This window comes from Kryptolebias marmoratus, linkage group LG16, assembly GCF_001649575.2.
Source record: "Kryptolebias marmoratus isolate JLee-2015 linkage group LG16, ASM164957v2, whole genome shotgun sequence".
Lineage (NCBI taxonomy): Eukaryota > Metazoa > Chordata > Actinopteri > Cyprinodontiformes > Rivulidae > Kryptolebias > Kryptolebias marmoratus.
In genome coordinates, this window is record NC_051445.1 from 25,556,215 (window position 1) to 25,576,542 (window position 20,328).

The following is a 20,328-nucleotide window of genomic DNA, read 5'->3' on the forward strand; positions in this document are numbered from 1 at the left end:
ATTAATTCCCCGCTCAAAAGTTCTTGTCTCTTGCACTGATTTTTTCCTTTAACATTGTGAAGCTCTACTTAGAACCTTCTTAAGATCAAATAGTGCAAAATGCAAATTCTTGCAATTTTTCAACTGGTCCTAAGATTTTGATCAGGAGTGTAAGGATGCAGATTTCCTGTTGCATGATACTTCTTTAAAGGTACATCGGGTCAACATTAGCCACAGTTGTCTTATTAACGTTAAAGATTATAGAATTAAACTGCAAAGAAGAGGCTTTTGAGTAACATACATGTCACTTAAGATACACACTGGCTTAAAACAAAGTTAGATCAAAGCCCTTTGTGAAAAGAAGTTTCATCAGGCATGTCTGCCTGTTTCCACTCTGAGTAACTTGGTGTTTATTCCTTGTCTTTGTGCTTTGTGTGCACACAGTCAGACACTCACAGCAACATACACAGAGGATCAAACTTCTCTCTGGCTGTAGACCAGCCGTCCATTCTGTCAGCTGTGGTTGAGTCTTTGTTTGTTGCACTCTTCCACTGGTCTTTGATGCATTTAATGTTCTGGTTGAAGCTGAAGAACATACAGTGGTGAACTGGAACCAAGAGGGCAGTCTGTCTGCAACATGTTAGAAGAGAAATCTGGGATCCTGAGTACAAGGACCAGCCAGTGATCCCCCAAGGGCCTGATACAGGGATGGAAGGGATAGACTGACAAAAGCCTAAAGGAAGGATTGTTGGAGAGAAAGAGTTACAAAATAACAACAACATTTGATAAAAGTGCCCATTTTTTTGTTTGTTTGTTTGTTGCAAACACTGTCTGTTCTAGTAACAGACAGTGTTTGCACTCTAAGGAGGGTAGACAAAGCTGAGGTTTCCCCGTTTTACTTTTTTTTTCCTGAATAAACATGAATCCTAAACAGCAGCTAAGATGTAAGTCAAACACCCCTCTGGAGTTTAGATCCTGTGTTATCCAGCTGCTGCAGGTGTTTGGCATAGTCTAATCAATAGATGTTTAGATAAAGGTAAAATTGTTTACGAAGACACTTTGTTTATTCAGTTTCTGACACATGCAAACATTCAGGAAGTACGAAAAAAGGGTGTCCAGATTTCTCTTTTTATACTGTGCTGTATACAGGTCCTGACCCACACTTCTTTTTAATGCATTTTTCCAGGTAAACAAGACATAAAAAGTGCTTTATTAAAACATATACAAACATTAATGAAAATGTTGTATATGACACAAAAATCCAGTTTCCTCAGTTCTAACAAACTTGAAAGTCAGTATTTGGTTTGACCATCTTCACTTTTCAACGTAGTCAGGACTGTCTCTGGAAAGATTGTTTGGGGTTAAAACAGTCTCCAGGAATAGTTCTCTGTGCTTCTTAAACAACATTTCAGGCCATTTCTTTGAATATTTGATGTTGTTCAGTTTTCTATCATCAATATCTCATGTTCTGTTAACGTTGAGGTTTCAGCAGTGAGGAGGTCTTTCTTTCTGTTCAGGTGTACTTTTACTGAATTGGCAGTAAGTCGAGGATTATTGTCATCATAAAAAAATGAAACTGTTTCCAAAAGACATTTTCCAGATGGTACTGAATGGTGAATTCCATTAATTTTGAAAATAACCCAACATCACTGGGTGAAATGTAGTTCCACACAAAGGCTCCACTCTTTTTTTCCATCTGTAGACATTCCTGATGTCCTCTGTACATTATATTGATGAAAATTTAAACCAAAAGCTTAAAATTTGGATTCTTTACACCAAAAAGATTTGTTGCTTAAGATTTTTTACTTAAGTCTTTGCTTCCTTTTTTATTTTTTTTAGAATGGCTTCTTCAGAGATTAAGACTTTTTCTGATTAATCTCAGGGAAACAGTTGATAGATCTGAAGCTCGAGTTGTATCTTCCAGGTCTTGTGTCTTAATGAAATGACCATTATGTTCATCTGCTGTAGAAAGACTTTTGAGCCTTCCTATTAGTCTTTTCTTTTCCATTTATCTTTTTTGTCTGAAGACTTTTAAGGACAAACTAAACACCATGCTGAGATGTAACTCATTTTGGCTTTAGCACTATTAAACTTATCAGACTATTACTGTATTTTTTTTTGTAGATTCAACTAAAATGCAAACTAATATATCTGTATTTTAAAACAAGCTGCTAAAAACAGTGCCTAAGGAGATGTTTAATTTACTAAGTTCTTTGTTGTGTGCAGACACACCAACTTGTCAGTATTAGCCCAAAAGTGTAACAAAATTTACTTTTTCTTGAAAATGTCCAGGTACATAAACCAGACTGAAATGAGAAAAAAGCATGTAGTATTCTAATGAACACTTTGAAAGACCTTTAAAAGCTATTTTTTATAATAAAATGTACATGAAATACAGTCATTTTACCACAGAAAAGCATATAAATTGATGATGACTTATCTATTTAAGTAGTCTTGTCAACCTGTGTATTTCTTCCTTCACAATTATTGAGCAGATTTCACAGAGATGAGGTCAGTTTTTTGCCAGTTTTTAAAATTTTGTTTTTATTTTTTTTTTCTTTGTTTTTTGTTTTGCTTGTTTGTTTAGTCTTTGAGCATTGTATATGTAGGTTTTTCAGTTAGACGGACATTATCAGTGTTCTTTGTTTTATGTTTTTTACAGGTTCACAAAGACTGCCAGGACCCCATGAAGTAGTGTTTTGCAGTGAGACAGAAGATATCCCGGGGGTGATGCTGTGGAGATACCCTGAACCCCGTGTCCTCATCTTTGTCAGGATAACGCCTGTCCCTTTCAACACCACAGAGGACCCTGAGATCAGTACAGCCGACCTGGGAGATGTCCTACAGGTAGAAAGAGGCACACTTAGCATCACCAAAGCAAACTCTCAGCTGTGTTGGTCTCTGCTCGTTTGCTAAACTCAGAGAAAGCAAGGCTCAAAGATTTATTAGGCAGCTGCATGTTGCACGTATCACTTCATTACATCAGTTTTATTGGGATGTATAGCCATCTGCTGCTAGGTAGGAGTTATGAGAAATGTAAGATGAGAAGAGAATCCACACATCACTCTCACAGCTTCCTGCTTAACATCACCTGCACCAAAAAAGAAGTAAACAGTTTTAAAACTGGGCGCTGTGCCATTGTGATTCCCTTGTTGGGAGTCTTGTTACTGAATGACAGAGACCCCTACGTTCTCTCCAAACTTGTAATACATGGTCAGACAGCTGTGGAAGTCATCTTGCCTGCTCTGGTGTGAATAGCCAGGTGCCTTTAACCCCAGATGAGGTTATTCTTTGGCAGGTTGTTGCAGCTACCGAGCCTGCAGGGCCTCAGTGGGGGACAAAACATCCCACTTTTCCTCCTATCAGTCATCCACTGTTTTTCTATCCCCTGCCTCTCTGTCCAGATAATCACTTTAAAGGAAAGATGAGTCCCAACTTGTGTCCTTTTCACCCTCCTCCATAGTCTTTTTTTTTTTTTTTTTTTTTTTTGGAGCACATACATGACAATAACATAGCAACAATTACAGATGCATACTGTCTTTTCTACCTTGTTTTTAGGAAAAAAGATTTTGATTAAAGATTGTGTTTGTTAAATCATTTTTATTATTTAAGATTCCATTGTTGTAAATTTAGCTGAAAATATGAGAAGCACAATCCATAATTAATCCACTGCTGGACGACACAAGGATGCATCAAACAGAAGATATAGAAAAGCGGATAACAATCATATAGCAGAATGTTGGAATAACATTATTTCATCAGGTATTTGACAGTGAAGGAGTAAAACTGTTTTAGACAAAGTAAAACCCAACATAGTTTTGTTGCCTTATTTATAAATTATTTGTTTTGCTATTAGCATTATTCTTTGTTACAAATTAATATGAATTTATCCTTCTGAAATGAATGGTATGCACAACTTTATTACATTGTCAGTTCATTTGTGGGAATTATTGAATGGCATGTTTTAGGGCTTAGGATCAGGTTACCTTCCCCCATCATTTTCCTCCTTTTTTCTCTCCATCCGCCTCAGAGTTTTCTTATCTTCACTTATCTCTCTGATTCTGTGCTGGACTCCCACAGTCTGTCCACCAGCGGCGCAGATGTTCAGTCTGTTTATGTGTGCCGGCCCAGGAGAGGCAGGACATTGGAAGGTGCTGCAGATGTCCAACTTTCAAGTGAGGCCCCACAGCTGTGAAGTCTGCAGTGAGCAAAACTCTCAAGCCTCTAGCTGATTGGCCACATATTGAGTTACAGTGAAAATGAAGGGAGCTGATGTGTTTAGAAGTGGGAGGGGTAGTAGAAGATGTAGTGACAGACAGTTGGGATAAGGAGGGGTTGGGTAATGAAAGTTAGTAACAGGAAAGAAGAGCTGAAGAGACAGAGACTCAGAGAGGGTCAAGAGGTGTGTCTCAAGTCTTACACTGCTTACAGAAGCTGCTGTATAACAGGACCTGTGTGTTTCCTCTGTCCATAAAAGAAAAAAAATATGGTTTCATCTCCAGATAAAATGAGAGAAAAAGGAAATTTGACTTTGCACCTTTTTTTAACCAAATATAAAATATACTCTGCAAAAATATGTGAACACACTCAAATATGCACACAAGTCATCTTATGATCAGAAAGAATGGAAGTACAGCCATTTTTGTCAAACCTTTTAAATTACATTATATATGATCTCATGTGATAATGTGAGATCTTGTGAAATGTCCACTCAGTTTGTGTTGGGGATGACTCTCAGCTACTACCACACCAAAATTAGCTCAATATCTGTACAAGAAATTGACTGACTTATAGCCATTTTGTGTCAGCTAAGGTCAGATAGCTGTGGTGGACATCTTGAAGAGGTTTGACTCAAAATGTTAAGTTGTAGAGGCACGTCCGATGAATAGTTATTGAGAGTTTTATGAAAATCTGTCCAGTGGATTGTGAAATATTTTGCTAACACTCACAGTTTACTCCAACAGTTAATGGCAATGTTTTTAAAACAAATCTTTCCCAATTAGTTAGTGCTCCAAGTATGTGTTGTGAACGACTTTAAACTACAAACAGACCAATTTTTTTTCAATATGTGTAAAATTGACTGTAAAAACCAGTTTTGTTTTGTTTTTTCTTGATAAGGTCACTTAGTCATGGCAGCCTACTTGAATGGGGTTGACTCCACAAGTTAATCAGTTGTAGATGCTAATCCAATGATTAATTTCTTAGAGTTTCTATAGCTTTTATCCAGTGATTAACATGACAGACAGACAAACATATGCAGCTCAATTCTCAAGCAGAATAATCTCACTCCCCTCCCACTGAAGTGTCATTGGGGTCTTTGGGTTTCAGTCCAGATGGTGGTAACCTTAAATAATGCATACACATGGATGAGTAGATTGCACAGTTGTAGGTTTAGAACCAGTGGTGGATAATCATGTGGTTTTCACAACCTCTTTTTTTCATCTAGCAGGGTACTAGCTCATGTGACAAATGTGTTAATAAGAGTCAGATAATGAGAGTCATAAGGATGGTGCTGAGAAGATGATACGCTGAGCATGTAACCGTCACTGAGACCACTTCATTTAGAAATTAGAAGCTGATATCTGGCTGGGCTGTAGACAAGAAAGGCTGTGTAATGAAATAGGACTCACTGTTTTTAACCATTACGAAAATGTTCTGAATAGTTGTGCAACATTGAGCTCATAGGCAGCACTGCGTTAGTCCAAGGAGGAGAAACAAGGAGTTGGCTTTCTGACTGACTAAGAATATACAGGCCCTGCTTTTAAAATTGCCTATTTGTTATTGAGATCTTTGGCATTTAGAGCAATGGGCATGTGGCAAAGGGCAAAAACAACCTAAAAATGTCTGTTATACTGGGTTGAATTCACTCATGTATTGAATGAGAAAAAGGAGGCTGAAGTTTTAAAATGTTTTTTGACATGTTTGCCCCATATATAAAGATCTTTTCTCAGCTCTTTTCTTTTCTACACATTTTCATAATTTTAAGCCTATGTTGTTTAGGAGGCTTATTATATTTGAGCCTCAGTTATTGAGTTTCCAGTTTTTAGTGAGTTCAGCCTCAGTGAAACAATGATTTTGGATGCCTAGTTATGAAGTCACAAAAGATTCAGTATTTTTTCATCCCTCCTAAAACCAGAAAGAGTAGTTTTAGAGAGAACAGAAATGCAGTCATAAAATTCCAATGCACTGTAGAGACTCCATTTCTTCTCCAAAAGAATTTCATTTCTTTTACATCAGAACTGTTCAGAGGGAGAGAAAGCTGAGTAGAGAAGGAAGGCAGTCATAATTTCTCAGGCCTCTAAAGTTACCATGTGGCCATGTGGAGATGGAGGCTGATAGATGTTGAGAAATGAAAGGTGAGAAGGATTGGGAAAGAAAAGGAGTAGGTAGTAAAGAGAGAGTAATAGTTAACATTAAGCTGTCTGATCATTCTTCTGCACCATTTAAAACTATAATGTTTTTCCAATTCAGCTCCAGGTGGACAGAGACTGACTGCATGTAAACAAAACAGAAGTAGACTTATTTTTTTCTCTGTTGTCACTCTCCATCTCTTCCTCACTCTCAGCCTCATATAACAGATGAGCAGGATCGGGGCTGAATGGAGAAGGGGCTCACTCCGTGCCTTGCTGCTCACTTGTCCCCAGAGCCGATCGTATTAACATTTTATAAAATCAAGATTTCCTGCATTTAAATAGTTGTGGTTTCCCAACTGGTTCCAGTATCTCGAAGGGGAAATTCAACCCCCCTTCCATTACTCAAAGTCAAATTGCTGCCTGTGCTGTTTTTATGTACAATAAAAAGGGAGCGATGTCATTGTGTAGAGGTTTGTTTGGGGGGAGAAGCTGAAAAGTTAGATCCCTGATGAAGCGAGCATCCACAAGTTTCCACCTGTAGAGTGCGTTCTTCTCTGAATCATAAGCAGGTGTTGTCATTGCTTGCTTTCCATCCTTCTTTTTTCATCCCCCACCCCTCCCTCCTGCCTCCTGCCTCTCTGTTGGATTCTGAAGCCTGAGAAACACGGAGTAAACACAGGGGCTATGATTCAGACTGACCCCCAGCTCAGGGGAGCAGGAGGAAAAAGAGAATGCCAAAGCAGAGAGCAACAAACTGAGTTCAGGCTCCGTATATTTTCAAATAAATGCAACACATTCTATTCTCATTTGCCTGCCCTTTACACACACCAGCTTTCCTCACTGCGCAAATGTGTTAATGTGATCATCTACTCGCTGTTGGAGAAAGTTTCCAAGTTGGTCTGAATTTTTCTGACAAACATCAGACCATCTGCTCCCCTGCTGTTGCTTTCGTGCGCTGCAGTGTGTGGATTGGCTTTCATGTGCCAGCAGGGCCCAGCTGGTCTGTGACTGATATCATAAAAGTTCTGTGGCCCAAGATGATCCACCAACCTTCAGCTATAACCAGTCCTGCAGCTGCTGTTTCTGTCATTGTTGTTAATATGAGAAAAACAGTTCTACCATCAGCATCCCAACACACCCTTTTTTATTGATTGGCACTTTTTCTCCAGTTTATGCACATATATGACTTATTGTTGGGTATCTGAGTCTGACAGGAGGTTTGGGAATATTTTACTTCATTGAACCAGAAAGAGCAAGAGGCCATTATAGCTAAGATAACTATTTTTTTAGTAAGACAGTGCTTAAGCAGACTTGCATTAGTCACAGCTAATGCAATGTAAAAATAAGACTGTCCATGTGGTTAATTTGATCTGGAGTTTCTACACCTCATGCACCAAAAACTCCAGTCCTATTCCAGTTTCTAGCTTGGCTTTACAGAGGAAAAACAACAAAAACAATGATCTTGAAGATCTCAGCATGAGCTTGTTCCTGCTTTTCCACACTGATTAATGTTAACATACATTAGCCCACCTGAGACAGCACAGCAGGAGTCATTTTCAGAACAATTTTCATTACATTTGCTGAATAAACATTTGCTCAAGCCGATGTCAGTTCAATTTGTCTTCTAGCTGATAAGAAGTAGCTAGTTGTGGAATTTTTTGACACATAGGCATCAGTGAAATAACAGAGGACAAAATAATAGTGTTGATATTTTTAATAAAAATTGTGGCACGCACAGCTGCGAATGTCAGCAGCCCCAGTCTCAGCCTGAGCTGAGGGAGTCTTCAGTTGCAGAAACATATTTGAAATTTAGCAGCAATCACACTTTGGCTCGACACGGAAGTTGAAATAATTTCTTTCTGTTGTGTATTTACTTTAGAGTGCCTGCCTTTGGTTAACCTTATGAGAAATCTGGATTGTTCAAACAGACCCAGAGAAGTAAATCTCTCCAGGGTAGTAGGCTGTAGTTTGTTCTGAACATAACTGGGTGTCAGAAATGGAAATAAGATTTATGTGTGCTGCCAACACTTCTGAATGTAAAAATATTTGTAAACAGTTTGGAATATTTAACTACTTAGAAATTCCTCAACATACATTTCAAGGCCTTTGAACCAGCTCCCAAAATGAAACTCAAAACATTTTAGACAGCCTCTTGACTGATATTTTGCCCAAGGTCTAGCTGCCAGGCTCACTTTGTTGAATGTTTAAGGAAAACACAGATTGGACTCATCCAGCTCAGGGAATGTCAGCTATTCAGACTTACATATTGTTTTTCAGATAGGGTACACACACAATCAGGCCGAGGAAACTGACACTGCCCAAAATGCATCCTGAACGAACATGCAAACGCACACCTGTGTATACACATGTGATTATCTTTGTCTTTCATAGAATCAGAGTACTTCTACTCTTGAAAACATACATACAATCCATTTGACATTTGGCAGATGCCCTCATCTCCCAAACACAAGAGCCAGGCATCCAACTCAGCATTCCACCTTGAAGAAAAAAGTCAGATTTTTTTTTTTCCATCTTTCTTCCACCACTGAATTAGTTTCATTCATCTCAACTTTCTTCCCATCGAGGACTGCAAAATGACAGGAATGTGACGCGCATCCAACCATGCACATGTATTTCACTGTACCATATATGTACCTCAGATATCTATTTCTGCATGTCGTCATATGTATAGGATATCACAGGTGGTGGGGGGAAAAAAAGCATGCTTGGTGTTTTAGCAATGCAGCTCTGGGAGTTCTCAAAGGGAATTCGGCGAGTTTCCGCTTCGGTGGCTCAGTGTTGGGATTGCGGGTGCACAACTCTGTCAGATGCAATTATGAGGAGTTGATTCCAGGAAAACCTGTGTGACATTTCATACATGATGTAAGCTACAGTTACCTCATCCATTTCTCTCTTAGAACAGCCTGACAAATGGACCAAACACTGAAACATATACACTCTCACACACACACACACACACACACACACACACATACACTAACTTGCTGATGTTCCCAAGAGTTTTGGTTCTATACCTGTGGTAAACATTTCCCTTGCTAACCCACACACACAGTCACATATTCATGTCTTGCTGCCTGGCATTCTTCAGGTGTGTTCTCAAGAGTGCTCTGCCATTTCTGATCCATCAGTAGCTGAATTGTGCAGGTGGTCAATGGAAGCTGGGTTAGTTCACACAGAAACACCAGCCACATTTCTGTTCACTTTGGCACAGAGCCCTACAAGTCATCACATCAGTGCATCTTAAAAGGAGACCATGAACATTACCTGTTGTTATTCAGTGTGAAAACTGACCACAGAACTTCAGTTCTAATGAGTGTCCACAGCTGTTGATTGTTGAGCAGTATTGTATTGGAGATGGGCTGTATTCCTACGATGCTGGTGGTCTGCTGTGAAAGTGCTCTCATTTTCTGATTGCTTGTGTTTCTCTCTTTGTTTGATTGGACAGGGAAAAAATAGGTAGCTTTTGTCTAAAAGGAGTACAAATCCAGGTTGTAATGGGATGGTATTTAAAAAAAAAAAGACATATTCCCTCTCCAATTCTGGGATTCCCCTTGTAATGTAAAGGCCCACAAAGTATCAGCATGGTTTGATGGTTAGCAGACCACTAATGCCTGATGTGTAACAGGGGGAATCCAAAGAACTGTAGTACCTGTTGTGTAAGAACAGAGATGTTCAGTAATCTTGCAGCTGATGAGTAATCGGGGACACAACAAAGGGAGTTACAATGATCCGTTTGTTTGGAAAGAAACATTGACTCTGACTCTTGACTTTCCATGAAACGCTGTCGTTTCATGGGCACCGGTTATAGAAGAGAATATCTGTGGGATCCATTAGAAGAAAAAAACATGTCAGTCCCACAGCAAAACCATACTTATTCTTCTGGCATGCTACTAGTGAAGTTTTTAATTTATTTAAGAACAATAACTTTTAGATTTATGGTTTCAGTTGAAAATTTGTTGAAATTTATTGCTGAGCTCAGAACCTAGAAGTATGTTTAAAAAAAGAAAGAAATGCATTGGTTATGCTTTGTCTACTTATGACAAAGCCATTGCCAAAGACATTTCCTCTGTGTCCCTTAAAACCATCAACTGTCTGTGATCTTTATAATTTGTATTCAGTGGTTTTCTGCTCATAATAGCTGACTGCATGGAAAAAAGGGAAGGAGGAACTGTGACAGTTCATCATGCTCAAGCCATCATATGTTCTGAGCTTAATATGAATACCACAGTGTAGGTTTTATTAACAGGTGACCAAATGTTTGCACATTTTCTTACAGTCTGTATAAAACATTACTGATTTCCAAAAGTGTGATTCTTCAAAGATGCACTCCAGTTTATCTGTTAAAAAGTTATTACAGTTATTACAACAGTTTGATATAATGATGTGTGGATTTCCCCTTTTATTTATTTATGGAATATATTTGTAGTTCTTAAAGGGATATTCCAGTCATTTTGAAATGCAGTTCTGTGGAAAAGTTGTGAAGGACTAATATAACTACCACTTGTAGATAGCTTTTTGAATTGTCTCAGTTTGGAGACATGGAGTTTAATTCTGACTGGACTGACCAGTTAATGGCTAGTCCGAATGTGGTCACAGCTGAAGTGGATTGCTGCCGTCTTTAAAGAAAATAAAAAAACTCCTCTCTTCAAAATTTTTATTGAGGCCAATGCAAATAGTAGTATTTCAATCTTTACATTACACTGTTATTTTGGCAGAAAAATTATGAAATGTCTGCTCTGGAAGTCTTGCACCTTACTGCTGCTGCCTTTTTTTTTTTTTTACCTTTACAACAAATGGCAAACAAACACCCTGTCACCTACCCCTAACAAATAAAGAAAAAGAAATACATAAAATCATAGGTTTAAAAACTGAAATAAATCAAATCACAAACCAAAAAGCTCTATAAATACACATATGCTTACATACACTTTACTATACACATGTGAAGCCACATCACCGTGGTGCTCAGTTCAAAATCTGAACCTTTAATGTAGGACAGAAAGGGATTCCAGGTTATTTCAAATGATTCAGCCTTATCACTACCATCAGATTTTGATGAAAGATTCAACACTGCATGAAACTGTGCCCAGCACAGGTTGAAGATCCATGTACCTTCTTTAAAATATTCCCTCAAACATCATAGGAAATTATCAGTGAAGTGAAGTGAAGTGAAATTTATTTATATAGCACTTTTCAGCAGAAAGGCAATCCAAAGTGCTTCAGTCTTAATTCTGTCTCCAATACAGTTTTTAATACAGTGGAAAGATTTGAAATGTTAAAAATATTTAAATATATAGATAAAATCAGTCCTTTTATTGTGGGCAGAGGTTGCAGAAACACTTCAAAATCAGAGGAGTTAAGAAGAACTGGATATTCTAGAGATGAGTTATGGACATTATGTTAACCTTGAAAGTATCTGAAAGTTCTGTAAGGAGAGAAAACATTTACCAACTGCTGCAAAGAAGCCCTGCTCCTTTTTAAGCTTGCAATTAACCACTAATTTCTATAATAATAACTGAGTATTACAAAGCTAATGCTAGTGTATAAGTACACAAGATAATTCATTTCTTTTCCACAGAACCACACTTAAACATGGCTGTAATATCTTTTTAGACTTTGTGTAGAACTATTAAAAGAAATCTGACTCAAAGAATAAAGGGAGACTAATTTCTGTGGTATGTTTCCATTTTTTTAAATAAACAATGAGCATACACTTAATAAAACCTCTTAGTAAGATAAATATTTGAGAGCTACTTGTGTAAGTTATTATTGTGTCTTTTAGGTACCATGCAGTCTAGAGTACTGGGATGAGCTCCAGCAGACCTTTGTTCCGTACCGGGAGTTCAACCTGTCAGAAAGCTGCTCCTGCCAGCTGCAGCTGCCCAGCCTCAGCCTTACCGATCAGCATAAGGAGCTCGTGGCCTCAGACCTGTGGAGGATTGTGCTCAATAATAACGGAGAGGGAGGCGATGAACAGAGGTAAGGAAATATTTTGTTTTCCCGTAAAATGTTTCCTTTGGGTTGTATTTATCTTCAGCTCTTTCAGGTGTATGTTTGAAAGAGCTTGCCTGTACCTACACACAGGTGAGTGTATGTGGACCCACAGGCTTAGTGCTGTCCAGTGTGAGGAAAAACAGAGGCACATTGCACCCGGGCTGCTGAGCACAGAGAGCTAAAATGTGTCCCTCACCCCACATCTGGTGTGCAGGAGCAGGGAGCGGGCTTGGAAGGCGTTCAGATAGGCCTAATGAGATTTCCCAGCCCACCAAGTGCCTGTCAGGGCCCATCCGGATTCCTTCCTGCTTACCTTGACTGTATCTAATCGAGGGGAAGCTCAGGGGAAGCACAAGTAGTCAAGCCCCCTTCGGGTTGGCTCATGAGCTTTCAGGCCTTTCAGAGCCTGGGCTGGGCAAGGCTGGGTTGGACCAAACAGTGTAGCACCTCACAGATCATGTTTTTACTCCATTCTTCTTGCTGCCACTGCTTCCTCTCTCCATCTCCCCTGTGTCTTTCCCAGCCTTCTGGTACTTTTCTGGAGCCTGGACCATTTTTCCTTTTCTTTTTGTTGTTTTCTCAGTCCTTTCTCATCTTACTTTACACTCTTTTTTTCTTTCTCTCTCTCTCTCTCTCTCATTTTTACTTCCTTTTGGGAATTTAGAAAACTTTTTTGTATAAAAGAAATGCCAATCCCACATTCTGTGTGAGTCAGACAACTCCAAAAAAGGGTCGAGGAGAAATAAGATGTGTAAAAAAAGAAAGAGAGAGCGCTCTTCAGGACCAGATACTATGTCAAGTAAAATATACATCTGCAGTTCATTACAATCATACTCCAAACACTACATTTCCTTCATATTTAAATTATTTGTCTTTTTTGATCAAAATTGATTCCCCTTTCCTTACTTCCTTATTTCATCTGCCATACTTTAGTTTCCACCAGAAAAATAACTTGGCTGCCCTGCCAACTGGAAGTAATGAAAATTGTCAACATATGATGGTTATCTTTTTAAGGAGCACTCTGCTGCATCAACATTTTTCACGTTTTGAGTTTTCTTCTAATGGCGGATCATGGTAGCAGCAAATTACAGAACAAATGGTCATTCATTCCAATTACTTCCCATTCCACATCATCAACCCTGACGTGTAATTAATGTCCACGGAGGGGTTCTCCTGGAAACTCATGGCATAATAATTTACCTAACTTCCCCGGACAGGAAGGAGGCCCTTTCCACATTATTGTCTCTTTCATTCCAGTTTTTCTGTCACACAATTTCAAAAAGGCAGAATTTCATTTTTGTGGTCTTTATCCCGTAAATATGCATATGCTTTTCAAAATAAATTTTAAAGGAAGATCTGTAACTTATAACTTTTGAATCTGGCACAAAACATTTGCACATTAAGAATATTTCTCCCAAATATTTTCATGTAAAAATAAAATATTAGCAAACCATTTATTGCATATCTTTCTTTATTTTCCTGTAGTTTTACTGTCTTCTGCCGTGTTTGACTAATTTTGTTGGCCTTTTTCTGAATCTCCTTTTCCCCTGCAGTTCAGACAGTGAGAGTGGGTCCCAGCTCCACTGCGATCAGTTGGTATCTCCAATAGCTTTGGCAGCCTGTACCCGTGTGGACTCCTGCTTTGCACCCTGGTTTGTCCCTTCACTGGGCGTGTCCCTACAGTTAGCGCAGCTGGAATTTCACCTCTGCCATCACCTTGAACAGCTGGGTACTGGTGAGCATACACTGTATAAACAGCATCAATAAAAGGTCTTAGCTTAAACTAAGTCTGACAAACTTATTTCTGTGTTTTTGTAGCTGCTGTGGTAGCAATACATTATTCTCAGGTTTTCTTTTCAATACCATATTTTCCGGACTATAAGGCGCACTTAAGTCTTCAATTTTCTCAAAAAACAACAGTGCGTCTTATAATTCAGAGCACCTTATATATGTAAGAAGTCGTATTTCTTTTATGCTGCAGCCTTAATGCTGCACTGCTTGCAGCATTAAGGCTAAGTTATAGTCACACTTTGTAGTGTTGCACAGGGCTCCACACACGGCGCGCGGTGTAGGCGTTTATACTTGATGCTTACGTCGGTGCAGTATTCTCCGAAAAGACAGGAGGCTGTTTTGTTTCGCTTAATGCGCCTTATAGTCCGGTGTGGCTTATATATGACAGAAGTTCGAAAATGGGCCATTCATTGACAGTGCATCTTATAATCCAGTGCGTCTTGTAGTGCGCACTGGAATATATGTGGATAGTATTTCAATTTTAACAACCCAGTTTTAGCATTTTCATTAAAGTTCAGCAGTCATTCAACATTGCATTTTCAGAAAAATGCAATTTCTGTAGTTTCTACTTTCAAGTACTTTGTTCAAGATCTATTATATATATATAAATTATTACATACCACATTTATTTTGTTTTCTTGTGACCCCCTTTAAACAACAAATAATAAGTTGTCTGTAAGTTTTTGACCATCGGTTGTGGATTTTAACAGCTGATTATGCTTTGAAATGGATTTAAGTATAAATCTCTTTCATTCCTTCAGTTCCTTCTCGGAAAATTCATCCCTTCCTGGCAGACAGGAAGTTACCTCAAGAACAGGAGTTCATGGTGATTGGTGCTCGAGAGCCTCAGGTCTTCTTGCGCCAGTGGAGCTATGGACCTCGGCAGTGTCAAGAGTTCAGCTTCTCCTCCCAGTTAGACTGCAAGCTGCTGGAGTACCGAAACCTGACATACCTTCAGCTTCTCCGGCCTTGTGCACTGCAGGTTGAACGCCACACATTTTATGTCTGTTCAAATACTTTAATTCAAAGTATTGATTGGAAAAACTAAAGACTTATTTATTATGTGTTGTTTGTGTATTTTAGGGACAGGCTACTGTCATCTGCTGCCCCCAAAACACCTCTTTGGATATCAATGTGTTTGTGGATCCATTGTTCATCAGTATCAGCCAGTATGCCATCCACACTGTGGATACAGCCCTGCTCAGCTGGCAGCAGGTAACACAAGGACTTAAACAGTTTTCAACACAGACATACAGAAAATATTACAATATATAAACAAGGAAACCAAAAAAGGCTGCCTCTGCAAGCTTTTATTGTGTTTAGGCAACCAACAAGTATATAGATCTGTTATATTATCTTGTACGTTTAAATAGTGCTTTATGAAATGTTGGAGAAATAGGCGTATTACCTTACATTTACTATTTACCACTTGTTAAAGATTTACTTGGGGTTTGTAAATCTGCAGAGAAAATCCTCAAAAAAATCTGCCTACATTAAGAATGTGATAAAAGACTGCCTTTTGTCTGAGATGAAATATCAGATAATCCATACTAACAAAGTGGATTCCATTAGATTGGTTCTGGTTGTACGCCAGTGGTAATAAAATTTTTACAGTGGAATTGCCTTTCTGTTTGGTGTAAATTCTGACTAAGAGGCTAAGTGGATAATAGTACTGATGTCCTCGTCATTTCTCAGCTCTCAGCGCTGCCTGTGGTAGCCAGGATATGTGTGAGTGAAGTGATGCCCATGAAAACACGGTCAAACTTGAGTGGTGACACCTGCTAAGACTTCATCTGGCCCCAGTTGTCCGCTCTGCATACCCACACACACACACACACACACACACACACACAACTCTCCCAGCTTTGTTTGTCCTATCATAACTCTGCTCAGCTCAGCTGTGCTGACTCATATACTGGCCTCTGGAGACTTGAGGCACTCTCATGATTTTACATGCGTGCAGAAACTGACTGCCAGGTGGAAAAAAATAAAAGCTGATGTTTTTCTAGAAACAGCTGTGGTCTTTAACCTGTGGAAAATAAAATTAAACAAGCTGTATAAAAATACACTATCAAATGATTGTTTTGGCTAGCAGTTTAGTACCTTTATTTTCACTCAGTGGCATCACTGGAGCTTAAACGACTGTGTTTGATGATTGGTCATATTTTGTTCCTGGAGTCATCGTAGCTCTATCCAGTAAATGTTCCCTATTTGTGCTAGTTATTTTTGTCATAAATAAGATTTTATTGTCTGAGTGGTGTTTTAAATAAAAGGTCATTAAAGTTTTATTATAGTGTTTGGGTATTTTGGTATCCATGGTCGGCTTTTCTCAACATGCAAAACAAGATTACTTACATTAATAATTGTTCTCAGGCACACCTCTTTTTACTCTGATGGTTATATTTAACCTTTTAGGTCAGGTTAAAAAAAATACTCCTAAAAGGAAAAAAAAAAAGTTAACTTATACAAAAGTAATTCTTTTTGAATATGTCTTATGAGCTTCGTATGAGATGCATTTTCTGCTGAGACAGCACCTACTTTTTCATTTTTCTTCTTTGAAGCCTTTGTGCTATAGTCTGTAGACAAAGGTAAAGACTATAATTACAGGGCACAGGTGTAATATGGAAACATAAACAGTTTAAATTACCCTTTTCTTTTCTAATTTAAGTTTATTAGGCATATGTTCAGGCTTCATCAGAATAAGGCTTTCGATAGAAAATGTGCACCTTCCCACATGGTGGCGTTCATGTCTTATTTTGCACTTTTAAAAATGAAAATATGCTGGATTTATTTTAAACTATTGCTTTGTCTGTTCCCCTATATGGCATGTCTAAGGTGGAATGTTGCTCTGGCAAACAAAAACACACAGTCTGTTTCTTACAGCCCCAAACACAACCCCACCATATATGCACACAAATGCTGACTTTTAAAGCTGACATTCTCTCATTCAAACACAATCCCTCAAGCTGCTTCTTAAATTTATACATATACTCAATGAATAAACAGTAAAACAATTAAGTCAACTTAATTGCCTTGATTGATCTAAATAGCAACAAATAACACAAAGGACTTTCTAGTTTGTTTGTTTGTTTGTTTGTTTGTTTTGTTGTTGTTTTGTATCTTGGTGAACCATAAGATTTGAAATAAAGAACCATTTATTTTCGAAGTTAACTAGTGCACAGTTAACAGTTCATTTATGAAGTGGGGTATTAGTTGAAAATATATTCAGTAGTAGTCAGAGACTGTGACAAGCTCTGTCTTTCAGAAGGACATATGATTTTATTTCAGTGATTCTCCTGTTTCCTTGTGTCAAGGCCTACAGGCAGGCCTGTTGTGAGGTGGCCTGCAGGGTCAACACTGAAACAAAACAGATTCCTCCAGTACAATACTTCTGCAACCTCACAACCCAGGCACAGTCATAACAGACCACCTCAACCAGAAGAGATGAAACACTTCCAGATGGATTGAAATGATTCAAAATAAAACACTTTTTATGCATTGGAATTTACATCTGCATGGCATTGTTTCATAATAATAATCTTAATACGCAACTCTTGTTTCCAGACTGACATCAGTTTCCATTAATTTCCAGCTGTTACACATGCCTAAATATATTATTAATATATATAAATCCCCAAGAAAAAAAGTCTAAACTTTCTTTTCTTCACCTCTTCTGCAGAGCTTCATAGTAGCTCTGACCTTCACTCAGTCCTCACCCAGTTTTAACACAATACAAATAGAACAGGGACTAGTATAAAACTAAAGTTTTCAACTCTTTGAGGTCTTTTGATCAAAGGAATAGGGAAAATCTATCACAGATAAAGTCAGGTCTTCTTATATAACTTGACTCATCTTTTTGCACACAATAGCCTGTTATGGTCCAAACCTCAGCACCCCACAACTACAACCTCAGGCTCCATGCCTCCTTTATAAACTTTCAATGCCCGATGTCATTCTGTCTCAGTCTCTAACCTGAGGGAAGTGGCTTTGGTGGAAAGCCACACAAAAGCCCAGTAGTATTTACACATTGTACTTTCTCACAGAACAGTCACAGGCTCTTACTTTGCAACAAAGGCAACAGCGTTTAAATTTCTTCGCTTTGTTCTTCCCATAATTGAATAACTCCCTGCTTTCTTTTGCAACAGAAAATAAATGGACACTGATATGAAGTTCCTGGTTGCAACAGATGTTTGGATGCTTGTAGGTCTGAAGAGTGTTTCAATCTGTCTGTTTTACTGTAACCTCCACAGTGTCTTATTTCATGTGTATTTCTCTCAAGTTGGTGTCATTCTTTACAATCTGTTTTCCAGACATTTTACTGTACATTTATAAGTGGACCGTGCAGATCTGGGTTAGAGTCTGTGAGGACTTAAGTAATTGTATCTGGCTGGATTAGGGAAATGGTGCCGACTTAAGACACTGTCTGAAGAAGTTGTCATTTAGTCCTCTTTAAGAAGATTTATTAGTAAGTTGTTTAAATTTCTTTGCATTATTATTTGTCCTCTTAAACTCCCTGGATACACATGAATAATAATGATTATAGGAGGAAGCTTTTCTGCTGTGTGTATCACATTGCCTTATGAATCGGAGCAGAAAGACGATTCCGTCAAAGACTGGGCTTAGCAGTGCCGTCTTAAGATTGCAGCGGGAAGTTTGTAAAATGCAGTGTCACATTCAAAAGGGAGCATAGATAGTGTTCCACAATAAAACTAAAAATGCATTTTAACCCACTGCTGCAGCTGTTCCATCTATATTTTACCATCTACCTCTCTCATATATTAAAGTCTATCATCACATGTTCTTTTAATGGTGTAAACTTTCCCATCCGTTTCCAATCACAGCAACATCCCCAGGACCCTGAACGTGCTTGGCAGTCAGAGACTGAGATTTTACTGCCTCTTTTTAACAATCACCACCCCTGCCTGTTAGAAGTATATAGCAGGCTGAGGTCCTTCTTTGTTGGCATCACTGAGAAATTATTGAGAAGATGTCTTAGTTTGTTTCTTTAAAAGAGTCAAGTGGGGGTGTGCAGACAAAGTCCCATCAGGGTCAGACAGTTTTTGGAAAGAACTCATATAAAACTTGCACCGGTGTTAACACTGTCCAAAAAGTATGCATAGTTTAGGCTGTTTTGAAATTATGTTCTTTAGTTTTTGATGCTGAAGATATGACACGCTCCTTTCACTCTGTTAAATCTGTGTTTTCAATAGCAAACCACTGAGCTCTCCTCTCTTGCATGCAAGTTGACATTTGAGTGTGGAGAAGTTTTGCATAACTCGTATAGCTTTTTGAAAGGCTTTCATTGAACCAAAGACCCAACAGGGCTGAATCCTAATATAGTCTTCTCCTTACAGCCACTATATAGATGGCCGTTTATAACAGAATTGTGTGTATGATAGTGACTCGTTTACTTGTAGTTGATGCAAACCTAGAAGCTGTCAAGATATGATATGATCGCTTCCCTGATGAAATTATGTTGTTTCCACAGATAAAATTATTTAACATGCTCAAACTGCTTGATAGGACAAACAGGTCATTGACACCTGAACATGTGAAGACCTTGTGCTCCATGTAATAAACCTGACATTCAGATTTAATCTTGTGATTTTAAAACTCTGTTTCTCTACCATCCCTGTTCCTTCTTTTCCCCATCATTCATACACACATGCACACTTAAATTTATTTATTTTATTATTATTTTATTTTCTCAGAACAAAAATCCAGAGGCAGAGGAGCTGCTCTACAGCCACTATGTGATCTGTAATGACACAAATGAGATTCTGCGCTTTGGCCAGGTGGACACAGATGAGAATGTGCTGCTGGCAAGCCTCCACAGCCACCAGTACAGCTGGAGATCCCACAAGTCAGCTCAGGTAGCACACACATGCATGCACACACATGCATAGCCTAGAGGCTGGGCTCTCAGCTTTGTGGTTTTGGTTGGTTTTCAGAGAAAACACACACATGAATGCTCACACATTGTTTCAGGACACCCACGCCTTTATACTTAGAGAAACTAATGCTTTATTAATGTGTGGTTAGGTAAAAAAAATATTTTGATACTAATTCAGTTTTTATAATTAAACTGTACACTACCACAGCAGCTTACGGATAAAATAACTAAAATTAATGTTCAAGTTTAAATTTGTATTCACGTTTTAAATTCTAGTCCTTTTGTTGTCATTCAAGC

At 38.4% G+C, this 20,328-nt stretch overlaps 1 protein-coding gene across 4 annotated transcripts in view; it reads left to right on the forward strand.

Annotated features, from left to right (window-relative positions):
* The window catches only part of LOC108234194 (vacuolar protein sorting-associated protein 13B), a 339,365-nt gene that overhangs the window by 268,101 nt on the left and 50,936 nt on the right, over nt 1-20,328 (forward strand). For all 4 annotated transcript variants that reach the window (XM_017413202.3, XM_025005255.2, XM_025005252.2 and 1 more), the window contains exons 41-46: nt 2,642-2,826; nt 12,136-12,332; nt 13,901-14,082; nt 14,900-15,120; nt 15,222-15,353; nt 19,850-20,011. In XM_017413202.3, the coding sequence (XP_017268691.1) occupies nt 2,642-2,826; nt 12,136-12,332; nt 13,901-14,082; nt 14,900-15,120; nt 15,222-15,353; nt 19,850-20,011 (1,079 nt within the window). The remainder of the gene's footprint in view (nt 1-2,641; nt 2,827-12,135; nt 12,333-13,900; nt 14,083-14,899; nt 15,121-15,221; nt 15,354-19,849; nt 20,012-20,328) is intronic.